The sequence below is a fragment of the Chroicocephalus ridibundus genome, chromosome 5 (genome assembly GCF_963924245.1).
Source record: "Chroicocephalus ridibundus chromosome 5, bChrRid1.1, whole genome shotgun sequence".
NCBI lineage: Eukaryota > Metazoa > Chordata > Aves > Charadriiformes > Laridae > Chroicocephalus > Chroicocephalus ridibundus.
In genome coordinates this window covers 43,944,118-43,962,524 of record NC_086288.1, presented here as the reverse complement: position 1 = coordinate 43,962,524, position 18,407 = coordinate 43,944,118, and the positions used below count along the sequence as shown (strand labels likewise).

Below are 18,407 nucleotides of genomic sequence, written 5' to 3'. Positions count from 1 at the left end.
ACACAGGCAGGAGGAAACACGTGCCTCCAGGTCCCTGCCACTGGAGGGGCAATGCCCTTAGCCCCAAGGATCTGCCATCTGCAATGGGCAACGCACCAGGCACCTGCAAAGGGACAGATGATCAGCCCCCACTAGTCCCACTTTTAGCCCTCCCAGGCTGCAGAGCTGGCGTGCTGTCTCTTGGGCGTGTTCATCTTTAAATGCTTCCACTAACAAACGCTGAGAGGGTTTTCACATGGAAGCTGCAGCTGTGCTCACTTTTCAGTACCATCACTCACACAGTGCCCATCACACTTCAGCAGAGATGAACAGCCACAAGGGTCACATTAAGGGATGCGCCAGATACCTCTACACCTCTAAAAGGGCTCGTACTGGCTACTGCATGGCAGCGCTTTGGGAACAGGGCAGAAGTAACACACTTTGTGGTGTAACGGAGCATCAACTTGCCTAAATAAATTACATCTCAAAGGGTTTATACCAGATAGATACCAACTTTCTGCCACTGCCTTCCATTAACACGTTCAACCTACCAGACCCAAGTCTCCCCACGATCCTCAAATTTCCTGCCAGTGACGCCCCAAGCGCTAGGATCCATCCCTGAAGCACCACCAGTCCCACACATCCCCTCCCCATAGCCAGGGCCAGAGATATCAGACACAGCTGCTGCCCCGAGCCACCTTCCATGAAGCAAGATGTAAATGGGCCACTAAGCAAAAGCAAGTCGAAATGTCACTGAGCAATAGCAAAGAGCTCCAAGACAGGCAACACGCACGGAGGCGATCTCTCTTGGAAGCACAGGGACCTGGGGTGCACTCAGAGCAGGTCCTGCTTCCCAGCAGTGTCTTGGCAAAAAAAAAAAAAAAAAAAAAAAACACCACACAAAAAAAAACCAAACCAAAAAAAACCCCACAGTCTGAACAGCTACACCTTTTAACTCTACCCAGGAGCTACCACCCTGTGGAACAAAACAAGCAGCGGAAAACAGAGTAACACCCCAATTTGCCACTGAAACAAAGTCATCTTTTTATTGTGTTTGAGCCTGGGTTCAAAAGACCCAGCAGGGGGGCGAAAAAAAAAAAAAAAAGACAGAGTATAAATACAAACAAACCCCACGCTCGCTGCACTACCTGCCAGCACTGAAGAAGGCTCCGCTCAGTGCGGCTTCCAAGCAGAAGGAGGAGGCGAGCCTAAGGGGATCAGTGCTGTGTAGGAAATGTTGGGGCAGGGCATCTTGCAGGAGGCTGCCACTACCAAGGCCAAGATTTGACTCTAATTAAACAAGGCCAGTGGTTGCCTGCAAGCCCTCGAAATGACCATCTGGTAAACACCCCGTTAATTAAGCTAGAAATCAATTCTTCTTCACTTTGCACACTGGAGGAGAGCGCCAGCCCCCGTCACAATGGCCATGGGGGATGGGGTCTCAGTGGTTGTGGGGTCTGCCTCGCCCCCGGCCTCGTCCACTGGGCGCAGCATCCACGGTGGAACGGGGGTTCTTGATGGTTTCATCCACGGAGACGATGAGGCAGGCAGCCTCAGAGGCTGCCGTCAGCGCGTTGATGCGCACAATGGCTGGCTCCCACACGCAGGCCTCAAAGTTATCGGCGATGTCCTCGTTGTTCACATCCACACCATACCACATACCTCCCTGGTGGGAGAGATAGGAGGGAAGAGACTCGTTATTGGGCTAGTCAGGACTTCAGGGCCAGCGCACTGGGAAGCGGACACATGCAAATGTTCAGGGAGAGGCAGCGACTGATCTTGCTGTATGAAGGAAGAATATTTGAGGGAAACAAAGGCGAGGAGGGAGGGGAATCCTTTGTTGTCAGCAAACAGCACCAACAAAGCCTCAGAAAACAGAAAGTGCGCTCCATTTCAGAAAGAAGCCGTAGAAGCCTTACAGGACTGACTTCGACTCCGCTGCTGTCTCAGCCCTAGTTTTTGCAATCCAAGATACAGCCGCTCATTTTGGGGCATTCCTCCTAACCCCACAACCGTCCTCAGGATGAAATGTGGTGGGAGTGACCCCACAAAGCGGGGGCTGCTTCCAAGAGAAGCCATGGGGCAACCTCTAGCCACCTGAATAAGGACGTTGTGTGCATGCGCTCCACAAGATCTGAAATGATTGCATGCAATCAGGACCTGCAGTCTGCAGCTCCTCCGGAAAACAAACAGCTTGTCCAACTTCTATACTCCAATTACTTTAATATTTAATATAGAAGCCTCCCTCCTGACAAATGAGGTATTTTTAAAAAGCAAATCAGAACTCCCAGCTCTAGAAGTCACTCAACAGCTGTGATCAAAGGGAAAACAGATTATTTCCTTTTATAGAAACCTGCATGAAGCCCACACTTGATCTGAAAACAAAACACCGCATTTAATCAAAGAGGATGCAAGCCTAACATGGGCTTAGCTGAATTACACCGGATCTGTCAGGCTCAAGAAAAAATAAAATGGAAGAAATCACACGCAGTACTGGTTCTCCCTAACAGCCCTTGGTTCAAAGGTGGGCACCTACCTGCGCGTGCTTGGCCCGGAGCTTGTTCAGTATGTTGGTGGCATCAAAGCCAGCGTTGTCACAGAGCTGGCGGGGAATGATCTCAAGGGCTTTAGCATAAGCTCCTATCAGCAGCTGCTGCTTGCCTGGAATGGTCCTGGAATAGTCCCGGAGGTATTTGGAAAGCTCCATCTCTATCGCACCACCACCGGCAACAACCGAGTCGTTCTGAAAGAAGAGGGGAAACTCTCACTCTCGTTCCAGGAAGGCGGAGAGCAGGAAAGCCTCCTTTCCTGCGAGTGTTGCACATCAGGGTGATGCAGACACGCCAGGCCCAGGGGAATCTACAGCCCAGGCTGCTGCCACCCCTGGAAGCACCTGCCAGCTTTGCTGGAAGCTTCAGATACAGGCCAAGAACCTCCAGTAGCAGATACCAGCAGTTTTTTCCTGCTGTGCACAAGATCAAGGAGTGGTTTGGCGACACTGTACCAGGGGAGGGATAGCAGACCACAGCCCCCTTCTGCTGGGCAAGTTTCCCTCACTTCTGTAAAGCATTCAAAATTAAAGATATTTGCAGCAGCACTATGCAGCACAGAACTAAGCAGTTCTGCTATTTTTCCCCCTCCCTATATGCTTCAGTAGGGAGATCAGGATGTTCTTTCTAGAAGCAAAACAGTTCCAAAAATCTTGACATGCTTCTTCCCATCCCCGCAGGGCACTCAGCCTCAAAGCTGTTTTTAACCAGAAAACACCACATTAACACTTTATTATGCATAACCCAGAAACACCCAGAGTTAGGCAGCATCTACCACACAGGACCACAAATCCACAAGCAGAGCACAGATCCACACATGCCTCACACTTCCTTCTTGGTGTTCTCAGCCTACCTTCACAGCCAAGGGACAGTCACCCCCCTCAGACTGGTCACCGAGAGGGAACAAGTGGCTTTAACAGGCGCTGACATGCATGTGAAATCAATCCTGCTATTCAAATCTACGGAAGATCTACCTAACGCACCCAGAAGACTGTGTTCCCTTTAGGATGGAGGTGTTTACAGAACACCGCAAGCACGAGTTACAACTGTATTAAAGAGAAGGCAAAAACCAGTTGCGCCTGAAAAGCAGTTGGCAACACTGTACAGACAGCGCTGCTTTGGCCAAGGAACAGCACTTGAGTTAATCTATCAGATGCTGTCTGTCTGCACACTCCACTCAACTGGCTGAGAGCTCCAGGTCTCTCCCGAGAGACCTCAGCCAAATACTGGTGTGTGAAAAGGTTTCTAGGAGGAGTTACAGCTGTCCTAGGTCTGATCAACAACCCCAATGCCAATCCAGCAGGGAGATATCTCCGCTGGTCCTTACCTTGATGGCTCTCCTGACTATCATGATGGCATCGTGCAGGGACCGTTCCGTCTCTTCCATGAACTGCTCTGCACCCCCTCGAAGGATTATCGTGCAAGTCTTTGCCTTCGGGCAGCCTGTGAAGAAGTTATACCTGCCAATGGCACAACGCAAGAATGGTTAAGGTGATGGCGAAGGAGTGCTGCTGCTGAACAGGCTTTGCACAGATACAACAGTATGGGAACGGAGAAGTTCTTTACAAGCCAGATGCATGACTGAAGCTGTTTTACCCTACACAGTGCCCCTATCAGATCTTGAGCTAAGAAGGAGCAGAGCCAGGCAACATACAAGTGAAATTCAAGCTGACCCAGGAAAATCCACTCTCTTCCTGTTGCTAGGGCTTTGCGCTAAACCAGTGCTCTCATTTTCACTTGGCAGCAACACTGCAGACGTTAGCAGGCAGCCCCAAGGAGGATTTTTCTTCTAGCAATGGGAAGAACCCCATTATATAGGTCACAGCTTCATTGGCACTGATAGTGAAGTGGCACTGTGGGATATCAGATGAGTGCCACAACCAACCCCAAAAAGCATTGCTTTTAAGTTGTGAATGAAAGAGTACCACTATACTTTCTACAAGGCATCAGGGAATAAATATATATTTTTAAAAGCATATAAAAGAGGTAAGATTTAGATGACAGCTTACTCCTGCCCTCTTCCCCTCAGCCTCTGAAAAAGCAGCAATAACACTATCTTGTTTCACACCATCACCTTGAGAGATGCTCAAACCTACCAAGGCTTAGACCCTAACTTTTCAAATTAGCATTAGAGTGCTTACACAGGACTACAGGTTCACAGCTGGTGTATTTACCTCTCTCCTCCAATCTGAGTCTCCTCAAAGAGCTCGCATCGGCCCAGAACATCATCCGATAGGGCATTGACACTAGTCTGAATGGAACCGCCGCAGGCCTGCACAGAAAGGAGATAAAGCGCAGCATTACCAACACTGACAAACAAGACAAATTTACCCAGCAGGTTCCTGCTCTTCAGAGATAGTCCAACCTTTTAGCTGATGCAAAACCACCCTGCAGGCCAGATTCAGGAAAAAAACTTCTACTTTCCTCCCATCTCATACATCTAGGCAGGCTACCAACATCAGAAATAATCCTCGACAGCAAAATAAGATTATGCTTCTTTTAAGTGCTGACTCACAGGCTCTAGAGTCCAGCAGCCACACAAAGGAAGCTTGGGCGGGGGGGGGCGGGGAAGAGTCACGATAGAACAGGCGAAAAATAGGGAAAATAAACCTTTACCCTATAGACCCTAATATAGAACAACATCAGGGAAACAAAAAAGCAGCGCAGATGTAATTAGCGTGCAATTATTCATTCCATCAAGGAACAGCTTTGTCAGTGTATGGCAACTTTACATAATAGCCACATTGGCAAAAATTACGTGATTTTCACTTTAAATCTTTGTCAGGAATAGTGTGTTCAGTCACTGATTGCTGCCCTGTTTTGGGAATGACCAGCCTGTCACTGTTAAAACTAAAAGTCTTTATTCTGAAACAAGGCAGCTCACCATCATAGTTCGCTTGAGATCTTCTTCTGGGACACGGCCAGCACAAAACATGTCTCTATCTGCAAAGTACTGAGTAGCCACATCACCGATAGGAAGTTTGGACAGGACGACTTTGGCTCCTGACTTGTGGATTTTGTCTAGTTTGTCATACAAGATGTTCCACTCAGCATCCACGATGGCCTGGTAATCCTAGTAGGGACGAGAGAGAAAGGGACAAGCGCTCACATTACAAAAGGTTGCAAATGCCACCCCACAGCGCCTGCAAAGGGAGAGCTCATCTAAAACAACGGCAGCAGTGACGCTGCTCTGTGCAACCCCAGCAGACAACTGCTTTCCAAGACCCATAGGTGATTTTAGGTCACTCCATTTTACGACAAAGAGCCATGTCTGTTAAAATACTTCCAGCAGCAGAACTGAGTTGACAAAGAAGCTGGATGAACTGACAGAGAGGCAGCAACAGCTCAAAAGAGGGATATCAGAAGAAGGGATCATATTGATGTCAGAGGTGTTTACAGAACTGTGCATGGATGTTGGGGTAGAGAGACTTACAGGATCTATCACAGAGGAAAAACACAGCTCCTGAGAAACCTCATGCTTTACCAGCGTGCCCAGGTTTCACGAGCCTGTTGTGCTCTAGCTGTCGGTGAAATACAGCCACAGACAGCTGGGAAAGGTTACAACAGCACACAGCAACACCACACATAGCAGCCGACTATGACAGAAAAGACCATCATGTTCACTGTGACTTTAGGGAAACAATTAGTGAGATCACTGGGGCCAAGACCCCAAAAACAAAGCACCCAGAGATCTTTAGATACCACAATTATGCAGGAACAAAATGTATGCAACATTGCGGTACTTTTCAAGAAGGTGTCAGAGAACAACCATGTTTCATAAAGGTATTTTAACAAGACAGAAAAGAGAACTACTGAGAACTACTGTCCAAACGGCTATCTTGTTTGCTTAAATATGCAGAGGCTTTTCCAGCATTTAGACCACTGCTTAATAAATTGTTTAATAAGTGGCCTTTCCCTGGAAGGACACTTGTTAGGCATAAAGAAGTCACCACACAGCTGACAACTTATCATGGCACAGCTGAGGCATGATGACCAAGCAGAAACATGCCCTAAACCTGCTGTAATTCAGTCTGCCATACCCTTCTCCCAAACGAGGCAGCATAACCCACCAGCTATTTTCAGCAGGTGAAGGATGTGCAGAAGGCAATCCCATTTATCCCACTGGCTCTCAAGCAGCCACCACATCTTGCAGGCATGAGGAAGTGGGACAAGCGCCTCTTTTCGCTCTTACCTCCACAGTGTTTACTCTGACTTCAGCATTGTCCTTCTCGGCTTTGAGCTCCAGCTCCACGTTCAGCAAGGCAATCTTGGGAGACTGATACTTCTTGGGCTGCATTTCAAACCCAGCATAAGAGAATGTCTTCTTAAAGGCAACTCCGGCCACCAGCTGAGAGTCCTTGAAGACAGGGATTTGTGTTAGGCTCAGCCTCCTAAGGTTCTCTCAACAGGGTTAATAACTCCCACAGGAGACTCCCTGCTTTCAGAGTCCTCATTTACAAAGCACTCACCAACAGCTGTCTCCTTTGATTAACCCACTTTTAGAGAAAACAATCAGCAAATATTTTCTTCTCTCTGTTCACAAAACCAGCTTCTATCACTTCCTTTCTACCCCTCAAGACACCACAGCAAAAGATGCTATACACAATCTGAAGATCAAGGGATGGAGCAATCTGTTCTCTCTCTGATGTCTTTCCCATTCCCACCCTTTGAAGACAGATACTTCTCATCCACAGCCCCACTCAGGGGTTTTTTTGCCCTGGTTTGGTTTTCCCAGCCCCACCACCACCTCCAGGACTGTTTGGCAGCAGGACTGCTCTGCCCAACACTGCCCCCTGAAGGTAACTTCCTGACTTCATGGCTGGGAGAGAAATCAGCATCTAAATTTCCTGCCATGAGTATCTAACCACACACTGCACGCTTGGCTCTGCTCAGCCACTGCAGCCCAGAGGGTCCCTGTCCCTCCTAAGCTAGGACAAGCCCAGGTTTTCTGTGCTCTAGCTGACAGGGTGAAATGACCCAGAATCTCTCACAAGCCAACCCTGGAAAGCGGCGTGCTAAATTATTTGCCCCATCTTCATACAGGTCTCCAAGGGATCTGACAGCGAAATACAATGGCCAAACAATACGGAGTAAGGAGAGCCGCTTTTAACCAGAACGGGAGACACCATCCTCCCCAGGGGACCAATTTCTACAAACCTCAGAATATTAGCAGGCCCAGACACCACAAAAACAGATGCTGAAACGTTCCTAATTCGCTAAATTAGTTGTCTGGGAAGATAATGGCGTAATTATAACGTCTCTTCTCAATGAAAATGCTCGTGCAGAGTGTTTACAGACAGTAACAGCCACAGAATAACAATTCACAGAGACTGTGGCAGGCCTTACTTTTCAGCAGAAGGGTCCCAAGCAACAGGCCAAACCTACACAGGATACAGGCAGGAGAGAGCATGGACACCACCAGCTGTCCCACAGCCTCTACCACACACACACGTGCAGCCCCGTACAAGACAGGTATTCCAGCACTGTGGTATAAATCACACAGCCCATCTGCTCTGCCCACCACTAGATCAGCTCCTTCGCAATGTTTTCTTTGCATTTTTCCCAGACCAATATTCACACGTACAACCGGGACCGCAGGGCCTTTGGTTCCAGAAGTAACAAAGACTTCCCACAAAAGAACATTTCACTATTTGCAGAGATATAAATGGAATCTGAATCAGTAACAATATTCGCTGCAGAAGGCAGTGAGATAAGAGTATATTTGGCTCAAAAACCCCATCCTCTACATACAGAAAAGAAATCCAGCCCTACTCACTAAGTTTTTTTCCTCACATCAACAGCTTAGCTTTGATAATTCTTGAACAGGCATTATCAAGCTGGGCTGTATTTCTCCTACAGTCAACCCATCCAAGGGGCTGCAATCGCTGTCTCCTATCCTTTCAGGACAGACTCCAACAGAACTTACTTCCAAAGCACCTCCTTGCACCTTCTTTATTCCAATCATTTTCAGTTGTAACAAGTCATCTAACATCATGACAGCATCTACGACCATCTTGGAAAAAAACTCCTTGCTCTGGGAGATGAGCTTAGAGCTCAGGGCTGTGGCTGCACACTTCTCTAGCAGGCTTCTCTGCTCACTGCAAGACAGAAAGAAAAAACAAAGTATTGTTCACTTGCCAATTCTTTTCACAAGCTCACTAAACATTGTGCATGGTATGATTAATCCACTCTGACAGAGGCAAAGATCAGTTCCCTTCTGTCGATAGGGAAAGCAAGGCACACATGCCAAAGCCCAGACTGTCAAAGTATGATTCTGCCTTTTAGAGCCCAAGCATCAGACTAGCACTGACCAGGTCAGCTGTCTTTTAGACACCACAGGGCTGAGCATCTTCTCCTTCACCCAAAGGCAGTAAGAAGTTTCTGAAACCGTCTAAAGGTGGCATGTTCTCTAAAGTATTAACTCAGGTAACGTATGCCATAACAGAGTGGATGATACAATGAACACCAGGGAAATATGGATTCAACTCACAGGCTCTATCACCCAAGTTACTGCTGACTATGAGAACTACTGTATTTTGCATCACAGGACAGTAGAAAGGCTACAACTCATTCTGTTTTATTTAAGATGGTTACACAGTTCAACTGGAACTTTTACTGCAGGTATTAGTAATGTCAGATCAGCCAGACAAGAGCTTAAAATGCATGGAGAAAATGAACTCTAGTGTTCTCATCTCAGTTGAAGGGATCATTTCCCTTCTGCTATTAGCTATCTAACTTCATATATTCAACAGCTAAAAAGTGATCACCTGATTTTCAGAGAAGCACTGAGCATTTAACACTGCCACTGATTACAGGAAAAGCTGCAAGTCTCCACCACCACTGGAAAAAAAGAAATCAGGCCACTTATTTTGGTATCTAGCTTCCTCCATGTGCACTGGAAGAAAGACACTGGCCTACATACTTTGCTGCAGCCCAAGTGAGAGCACGGCATCTCCCCCAGAGGAGCAGGAAACTCCAAAAGCTCAAGAATAACCCTCATGTGGGGCCACAGCTGTTCTGCCTGACCTTGAGACTCAGCCAGAGCCACGGCAGAAGTCAGAAACATCCTCACACCAGCTAACTGAAGCCCAGCTACACAACCAGGTCATCTGTAAGGCAAACTTACTCTTTATCTTCTTTCTTCACTGCAACAGCAATGTCTTTGATCTTGTTTACAGCCTGTCAAAACACAACCAAACAGCTGGATTAATGATTCATGCTCGCAAGCTGATCAGATCTCCAACATTTCTCTTTGTATTTTATGTTACCTTTTATTCCCTACTTCAGCATCACTGCAGTTTCAAGCATTTAAACTATTCCACCCCTTCCAGCACAGTAATTCTAAGAAACACACCAACGTAAGAGGATCAGGAAAAAGCTCGGAGATACTCCCCTGCTTTCAACAGAGATCTGGGGAATCAAAAGGCTATTGAGGGAGTCAACCTCCAGAGAAGGTTCAGGTTAATGGGACTGATGTGCTTCATGAGACGTAATATTTGTCAAGGAGTACCAGAGATCAGGAGAATGGGAAATGAATTTTCCCACTTATTTTTCCTTGGAGCAAAAGCAAAGGAAGCACTAATGCTCAAGAGGTACTAGCTGGTAATAACAGCTCACTGACACCAGAAAAGGCAGCTGATGTTTGCAGTAAGACATCATGAGATCACTACTGTCACCCCCACACCCATTCATTACTGACTTTTGCCTGGAAGTGTGCTATTTTTCCTCTTTGGCACAGAAATCCTCTCCCCAGATGCTCTGGTGAAGCATCAATACAACACACCCCTCAGGTCTGCAGCAGCCAAGCGCTCCCTCAGCTACAAGCAGCACTCCCTTACCAGCTGCGTTGCTGTGCGGAACGCACGGATGATGATTTGAGGATGGAGGCCTTCCTCCACATAGGGCTTCACTTGTTTCAGGAACTCAGCAGCAAGCAGAGTTACAGACGTGGTCCCATCACCAACCTGCACAGAGAGGAAATGCTCTGTATCATCCACACATTGCAGAGCCCCTGTGATAGCAGCTTCAAAACCACGCAAGGGCTTCCAAAGGAAATCAGATTTCATAATTTTCTCTGCTCACAGATTTGCAGATGGATTCTTTAGTGATTAAGAAGGGCTGGGTTCAGACTACATCCCGTTTGAGGGTGAAGTCTCCTTTCCCAGTCACTTTTGTTCATGAAATGTGAACTTTATATGTTTGAAACTTCCAAACCCCCCATCAGATCTGCCTGAAACAGTGTTAAGAGATTTGAAAGTTATCACAAACAAGAAGGCATCAGTAACGAAACAAGAGTGAATGCCAGCACTCCATGAGCAATTCCCACCTGTTAACACAAAGTCCACACAACCATGGACAGGAACAAGCCTGCTGCTGCATGTTATGCTCCTGGGTGCAGCCAGGCTATCCTCCTACCTCTGCATCTTGAGATTTAGCAATGTCCACTAAGGTCTTTGCAGCCGGATGGACAACATCGAGGAGCTTCAGAATGGTGGCACCATCATTAGAGATAGTGGCTTTACCTAGGATTGATGTAGAAGAGGAAGTCAAGCTTGACTGCCAGGAGTAAAGCCGTGGTCACTCTGAAAGGGCACCCCAACACCCAAGGGAGCTTTTCAGACCTCAAAGAGACTTTAATACAACAGCAACTTCAGACCAGCCAGCTTGCCTTTCAGGTCGAATGTGGCCTCAGCCCAGTATTATGCTACAGTGTTTCCCAATCAAGCCCCGGTCCTGCACCATTGTGAATTCTGTCATGTCTAAAGAACTGCAGGCTCTCATCCCAAATTTCCACTTAAAAGTCATTTTTCCTCAGCCAAACTGTTTTTCTTCTCCTATGTGATTTGAGATGCAATCACCGTTATATTAATACACTCTTACAGGCAGATACACAACTATAGATTAGCTGAAAAGTGAAGGGGTCACCCCCATGGAGAGGGGGAGCCCAGAACAGCTGTTTCACAGAGGGTGTCTCAGCAGATGCCTCCATTCCATATTAACAGCGTATTTTTAGTCCAATTTTGGAGCAGATTAAGTGAAGTTAGTCTGAGTGCAGAACAATTCTTCACACCAATTAACAGGAGCTTTAAATTCATTTTCCTCTTACTTCTCAATAGCCTCCCCAGACAGATTAAAAGACATTCTAGTCTGAAACTCATGTGAAGAAAAAGACCAGACATCAATCATATTAGTTATTAGGTAAATTTAAATCCAATTTAATAAAAATTATTATAATTCCCATTCGCAAAAACAAAGACAATTCTAAGACCTTCCAGCCCACCCTTCAACAGTACCACCAAGACCCAGGACCACCAATAAAAATAAAATTAAAAAAAAAAAAACCACACGAACAGTACATTAGTTTGGTGACTTCATAAAAGTCTTTTCAGACAGGGGTCCCTAAATCACACAGAAAAAACAAAAATCAACCCAGTAACGTCCACTGACCTCACGGTCAGCCACAACAAGTGTTGAGTAGCTCCACACACATTATAAGCCTCATTTGAAAAATAAATTAATAGAGATGATCAAGGATACCTGAAGACCCGGTTCAAGACACACTGTTCCTCCTTTGTGGTATGGACCTTCACATATTTAGTCCCACTAACCCTGGATCTACCTAATCTCACAACAAAGACCACAGCTGCCTTAACTCGGGCTAGCAGACAACAAACAGGTAGTTCCTCAGGCAGGTCTGACAATTACCTTCTTTTAACAGTGGAGGCCAGAGTCAAGGTGTTAAACTGAACACTGAGACGGAAAATGAACCCCTACCATGAGAGTTGAGGTAAGTGTGGGGTGAGGAAGTTGAAGTCTGCATATATGCAAATGCTGGTTTAAACTGATATGATGACATAAGTAAATACACACACTGCCAGCATGTACTGCGCTTGGAGATTATTTCTGAGTGACTTTTCTACATGGCTGTGGAAGGCCACTGCCCAGTGCTTACCCCGGTCATCCACAATGAGCTTGTCCATGCCCCGAGGTCCCAGGGTAGTGCGCACAGCTTCTGCGATAACCTGGCAGGCATTGATGTTGCTGACAAGCTGGGGGATCCCCTGCGAGGTGTCTGTCCCCTCCTTCAGCAGGATAACTGGTGTTGGCTGAAGAGAGAACCCACAATAGACCTGTTACTCCAATCCAAACGGCCAGCGGACAACCTGGAGCTAACTCCTCATGCAGCCCAGCAAGCAACCATCACACAAAAAGACCAAGACCAAAACCTACAGCCTCCCTAAAACTCCTCTGCCTTCACACAATCTAGCTGCTTTCCACATCCCACTGCTCCCAGTGTAACTGGAATTCACCCAACTGTCTCCAGTACGCGCTCTAGAACCATACTTTAACTGTCCCCAAAATAAGTGGGCTTCCTCCGTACAGTGGAGCTCAGCAAAGTTCTGATTTTGATGCCAGACTGGAGAAAACTGGCTGTAATTACTGAGACAGCAAGGAACTGCACAAGTGCTGCAACTGGATCAGTGATTATTTTTGTTATTACAGTGCCAACAAGATGGTCAGAAGAACAGGCACTACGGCCTTTTGCCCCTCACACCTCAAATCGGAGTCCAAGCTGCCCCAAGGATGGCAACTGCTGAAATATGCTTTCACACAGAGGACGTGGTAGAGGAACACAATTTAATTGACTGCACCTCCCTGACAGCAAACTGTGTTGGAGACAGCTTAGAGGATACCAGAGGCCACAGCAGAGAAGGGCTTCTCATTGCTCTGAGTGTGCACCAGCCCTTTTCAGAAAGCAAATGTGCCTTACGGGCAAGGCTCAAACAAAGTCCAAACACAGCCAAAGTTTCCAAGGCATCCTGTTTTAAACAGCCACCTGCAGGCAGAGAGTAAAATTATACAATTATACTATGACTGTTGCGCTAAAGAGGAACGAGGTTGTGGTTGAGACTCTGATATGCGGGTGAAAGACTGAGTGTCACAGCCAGGCCTTCCTAAGTCCTGGAAAGATCCTGTGGAAGAAAGTGTACCGAGTTCTTCCACACCCACCAGGGCAGAGATCTCAACGGAAAAGAAACCCTTGCATCCCCCCAAAAAACAGGGTAGAGGCAGACACACGGCCCTTGTTGCTGCATCCCGCCTGCTCCCGAGCAACGGCAGCGGGCCCCAGAGCCGGGGAGCGCCGGAGTCGAAGGGGACCCGCAGGCGGGTGGAGGAGCTGGGCCGTGCGGCTGAGGGGGACGCAGCCAAGGGGCCGGGGCGGAGAACGCAGGCATGGACACCGGGAGCTCCACGCAACTCCCAGCACGCAGCGCTCCCGGCGGGAGCCCGGCGGGAACCGGGGCCCGACTTGCCGCCTCACGCCAGGCCTCACGGCGGCCTCCGCCATCCCCGCCCCGCGTCGGCCCGAACGCGCACCGGTCCCGCCACACACGGCTCCTGGAGGGCGGCGGAGGCCGAACGGGCCACTCGGCAGGCAGCGGGACGCGACCGTGGGGAGGATGGTGGAGGATACCGGCGACTCACCATCATCTCGGCGTTTCTCACTGCAGCTGCCCCCGCCTCAGACAGGCCCCGCCCCCACAATGCACCGCGCCCGCCGAGAAGCTTCCCCGGGGCGGGAGGGGGAAGCGCGCGTTGCTAAGCGACCTCTTCCGTATGCGCTCTATGGTACGGGCGGGCAGAGCGGCCCCGGTGAGGCGCCCCCTCCTTTCCCAACAGCCATAGAGAAGCAGGGAGGCTGGCTCACTGTTTGCCAGGGAAGGGAGCAGGCACACGGAAGGGAGCGAGCAGGTCTGATGGATGGAGCTTTATTTGGCAGGGACGGTGAGGGGACACCGAGGCCGCGCCACCCCGGGAGCGGACACCGAGCTGACCGGGACGGAAGGCGCAGCCGCAACCCGGTGCTGCGCAGGCCTCCGCGCCTGCCCTCCCCCGGTTTCTCAGGAGATTGATGGCGGCGCCGGCCAATAGGAAGGCGCAGCCCGTGGGCGCCGCCAATGGGCGTGGGCCGTTGGCGGGCGGGGCGGAGCGGCTGGCGGCGCCGGGCGCAGCCATGCTCCGCCGCTCGCTCTGGCTGTGCCTCTGCCTCTGCTCCTGCCCGGCCCGCGGTGAGTGCGAGCGACTCTGCCGGTCCCGGCGCCTCGCGCCGCACCCCGCGCCGGCCTTTCCTTTCCCTGCACCCCGGCACGGCGGCCTTTCCCCGTGGTGCACCCCGCGATCCGGGTGCGTTTCACCTCCGCGCACCCCGGGCCCCATTGCATTTCCCATCCTGCGCCCCAGTCCGGGGGCTTTTCCCCTCGATGCACTCCGACCTAATTGCGTTTCCCCATCCAGCACCTTGTTTCAGGTGCATTTAGTCTCCTGCACCTCAATCTGGGTGCGTTTCTCCTCCGCGCACCGTGATCCGGGTGTGTTTTGCCTCCTGCCCCCCAAACTGGGTGCATTTCCCCTCCGTGCACCCCAGACCCATTGCATTTCCCTCTCCAGCACCCAAATCCGGGTACATTTCCCCTCCATGTAACCCAGTCCCGGTGCATTTCCCCTCCTGCACCCCAGTCCGGGGGCTTTTCCCCTCGGTGCACCCTGACCCAATTGCATTTCTCCATCCAGCACCTCCTTCCAGGTGCATTTCGTCTACTGCACCCCAATCTGGGTGCATTTCCCCTCCATGCACTGCGATTCGGGTGCGTTTTGCCTTCTGCACCCCAATTTGTGTGCGTTTCCCATCACTGCACCACAGCTGCATTGTGCTTCCCCTCCTGCACCCCAATCTGGGTGCATTTCCCCTCCATGCACCCCAGCTCCATTGCATTTCCCCACCCAGCACCCCATCCCAGGTACATTTCTTTCCAGGGTGCTTCAGTCAAGTGCACTTCCCCTCTGCACAGCTCGATCTGGGTGCCTGTCACCTCGATCCCCTCTATGGTCTGGCCGCATTTTCCCCTTCCCCGCGTGCATCCCAGTTCTGGTGCCTTTCCCCCGTCTCCTCTATGCCCCTGGGTGCTGGTGCATCTCCCCTTGCAGCGCCCCAGGCTGGACCCAGAATTTTATGTCCTCAGCCCCAGGGCACAGCTGGGAGCTGGCATTGCCAAAGGGTGTGTTCAGGAGCGGTAGTTGGGTATTTTCCCCTTTTTTTTCAGGAATTTTCCCTTTTATTTTCTCTGCCTCTCACCTCTCTCCATGCACACCCAGGTTTACGCATCCATGAATACTTGTATTTCCAAGTGCTGAGCCCTGGAGACATCCGCTACATCTTCACCGCCACTCCGGCCAAGGATTTTGGTGGTGTGTTTGTAAGTATTAAGAACTTAATTTGGTTTAGGTCCGCCCATCCTAATATTTCTGTATTGCAGGGCCCAGTAATTTGAAGCCTTTTGTAAAAACGGAGCTTTTCCATATAAAAAGGCCTTAAGCCTTCCCTTAGGGAGGAGGCATATGCTGGTCCCTGCCTCCGGCCTCAGCAGGGTTTTGGAGGGGGACTTTGGCCCCACGTGTGTTCAGGGAGCACATGCCCCACTCTTTCCTCCTCCAAGGGCTGAGACAGGCACAGCCATGTCCCAGGAGGGCTGGTCGGGCTCCCACGGGGAATGGCAGAGTTAAACCAACTGGTCTGCAAACGTAAGACCTTTCCCTGAATAAACCCAGAATCAGGATGGGGGTGCAGGAGCAGATCTGATAGAAAGCACATGGGACATTGAGGACTGGAGGAAAAAACACTTTCTGGCTCTGCACATGTTCCCTGGGAGCACTTGGATGTATGAACGGTGCTGTGCCTCAGTTTCCCCTCCCCGCAGCGACAGCAAGATCGAGGCAAGCTGTTGGGTGAGGTCGGAATGGCTCTGCAGGGGCTGGAAAGGGGCAACCAGCATCCCCACACCTGGGACCCCTAAATTTCCCCAAATGCACACCCCGCACAGGGATGGGCAGGGCACGGGATAGCAGGGATGGCCGCGGTGGGGCAGGGGATGGGAAGCAGCTCCGACGCCCCCTTGCTCACCCCTGCCTGTCTCCTTCTCGGAGAACACAAGGTACGACCAGATCCACCTGGTCCCAGCAGATCCCCCCGAAGCCTGCGGAGAGCTGAATAATGGCGTCTTCATCCAGGACCAGATTGCCTTGGTGGAGAGGGGGTACGTGTGGCGTCACGGGAGCTCTCTGGGGGGGACCCTCGGGCAGGAGGGGAGCTGCCCACAGCACAGAGGGTGACAGTGCCAGGGCCGCATTTTACCATCACCACCAGCTTCTTCCTGTGACTTACCCCACATGGGTATACAAGGAAAATGTGAGGGTGCTCCTACCCCAGAGCGTTTCACATTTTGTCTCTTGGAAAACAGCCTCCCCTAAGGTGGAAAAAGCTGTTTTATTTTTTCTTAGGAGAAAATGGCCGAGCGTGGGTAGTCTGTGCCTAAAATACAGACTCAAAGAGGAGCAGGGTTTGGGGGAGGCGCAGGGCTAGGGAGACAAGATGTTTTGGCATCTCCAGGCAAGCTCTGGCACTTGCAGGTTTTGTACCTGCCTGTGGCCACCAAAGGTTCATCACTCTCTGCCCCAGGGGTTGCTCGTTCCTGTCAAAGACGCGTGTGATCCAGGAGCATGGTGGACGGGCGGTGATCATCGCAGATAACGCCTATGATAACGACAGCTTCTATATCGAGATGATCCAGGACAGCACCAGGCGGACAGCTGACATCCCCGCACTCTTCCTGCTGGGCAGGGACGGGTAGGTGCCTTGGCCAAGAGACATCTCGTCTTCCCAAGTGTGGAACATCTCATGGGAAGGGCCAAGCAACAGCCTTGTCCCCACAAATCAGGGAGGTCCCAGTAATCAGCATGTCCCGCCTGGGCTTGGTGGGCCGCATTTTTAGTGGATTCAGTCATAATTAATCTGCAGGGTTTCTCTTTGAGCTGGTTTGTGGTTTATGCTCACATCTGAGCTCTGCTCTCCCAACTGGGGCAGCTCAGGCACACCTGTCACCTCTTTGTCCTTCCAGGTACATGATCAGACGCTCCCTGGAGCAGCATGGGCTCCCCTGGGCCGTCATCTCCATTCCCGTCAACGTCACCAGCATCCCCACCTACGAAATGATGCAGCCCCCCTGGACCTTCTGGTAGCAGTGAGAGGCTGCAGCAGATCAAGGACTTCTCAGTGGATCCCAGGAGCTTGCCCCAGGGACCAGGTTTGAGGACAAGGTGCCAACGCGCTCCAGAGATCCCACCATCCAGCCTTGCCGGATTCAGCAATAGGGCGATCTTTCTGCTGCTGCCGGCGTGTGGCTGAAGGGCAAACACCAGCGCCCACGGTGGGAACCTTGAGCTTGGCACCAAGCACCCTTTGTAGTGACTTTCTGGGGGGGAAATGATGGTCCAGAACAGGTCAGCACTTCCCCGGGAAACGTTTTAACGATGGGAAAGATGGCACCAGTAATTTGTGCTGCTGATTTAGAGGGATACAGGATTACGTGGACGCGGTACGACAGGCATGGGAGGGAGAGTGAGATACAGGCTTGGTCTGTACCAGCAGCGCTCGCCTGACATCTGTATATTTTTGTCTGAGATAATGAAGTCTGAACAAGTTTTAGAGAAAGGGGAGTTTCTCTTTTTTCATCAGCAAGGGGATGAAGGAACAAATCTCATCCTCTAACGATGTTTTTCCTAGTAAACTTCCCAAGGTGCCTCCTGCAGCCAGGGCAGGGCTTACATCAGACCCCTGATGCAGCATGGATCACCCATGCGCTGGGCCACAAACAGCCTCGCAGGACAGCATTGCCTCTGGCATCTGTCCCCCAAGGGCAAGCTGATCACAGACACAAAGCCCAGACTTCAGTGGGCATCTGTTCCCTCATCCGCAGACCTTCATGTCCCCACTGGGACCAGCCCCTGGATTGTAGCCCTCATCTCTGCACTCGGCACCCTCCA

At 50.4% G+C, this 18,407-nt stretch overlaps 2 protein-coding genes across 3 annotated transcripts; one reads left to right on the top strand and one right to left on the bottom strand.

The window, feature by feature from the left end:
• Positions 1–1,006: 1,006 nt before the first annotated feature.
• CCT7 (chaperonin containing TCP1 subunit 7) lies at positions 1,007–14,155 on the bottom strand. Its single transcript, XM_063336039.1, has 12 exons — positions 14,016–14,155; positions 12,481–12,634; positions 10,944–11,050; positions 10,367–10,492; positions 9,655–9,707; positions 8,455–8,626; positions 6,721–6,885; positions 5,413–5,601; positions 4,703–4,800; positions 3,856–3,988; positions 2,516–2,722; positions 1,007–1,645 (listed from the first exon to the last, which is right to left on the bottom strand). The coding sequence occupies exons 1-12, from the start codon at positions 14,019–14,021 to the stop codon at positions 1,421–1,423; spliced, it is 1,635 nt and encodes a 544-aa protein (XP_063192109.1). The 5' UTR covers positions 14,022–14,155; the 3' UTR covers positions 1,007–1,420.
• PRADC1 (protease associated domain containing 1) lies at positions 14,022–18,084 on the top strand. 2 transcript variants are annotated; one of them, XM_063336040.1, is made up of 5 exons: positions 14,022–14,282; positions 15,684–15,784; positions 16,512–16,621; positions 17,044–17,211; positions 17,483–18,084. In XM_063336040.1, exons 1-5 carry the CDS (start codon positions 14,075–14,077, stop codon positions 17,601–17,603), a joined length of 708 nt encoding a protein of 235 aa, XP_063192110.1. In that variant the 5' UTR covers positions 14,022–14,074; the 3' UTR covers positions 17,604–18,084. The 2 variants fall into 2 exon arrangements, with proteins under 2 accessions (XP_063192110.1, XP_063192111.1); XM_063336041.1 differs by having other exon boundaries at positions 14,150–14,599; positions 17,483–18,082.
• Positions 18,085–18,407: the final 323 nt, after the last annotated feature.

What these genes read in the sequence shown, in the direction of transcription:
- CCT7 (XM_063336039.1), bottom strand. An exon ending in TCCGCACAGCAACGCAGCTG is followed by an intron (nt 9,708 to 10,366) that starts GTAAGGGAGTGC and finishes GTGTTTTGACAG; the next exon opens with GCTGTAAACAAGATCAAAGA. An exon ending in TCCGGGCCAAGCACGCGCAG is followed by an intron (nt 1,646 to 2,515) that starts GTAGGTGCCCAC and finishes CTCTCCCACCAG; the next exon opens with GGAGGTATGTGGTATGGTGT.
- PRADC1 (XM_063336040.1), top strand. Translation starts at nt 14,075, where the DNA reads ATGCACCGCGCCCGCCGAGAAGCTTCCCCGGGGCGGGAGGGGGAAGCG. An exon ending in ATTGCCTTGGTGGAGAGGGG is followed by an intron (nt 16,622 to 17,043) that starts GTACGTGTGGCG and finishes TCTCTGCCCCAG; the next exon opens with GGGTTGCTCGTTCCTGTCAA. An exon ending in TTCCTGCTGGGCAGGGACGG is followed by an intron (nt 17,212 to 17,482) that starts GTAGGTGCCTTG and finishes TTGTCCTTCCAG; the next exon opens with GTACATGATCAGACGCTCCC.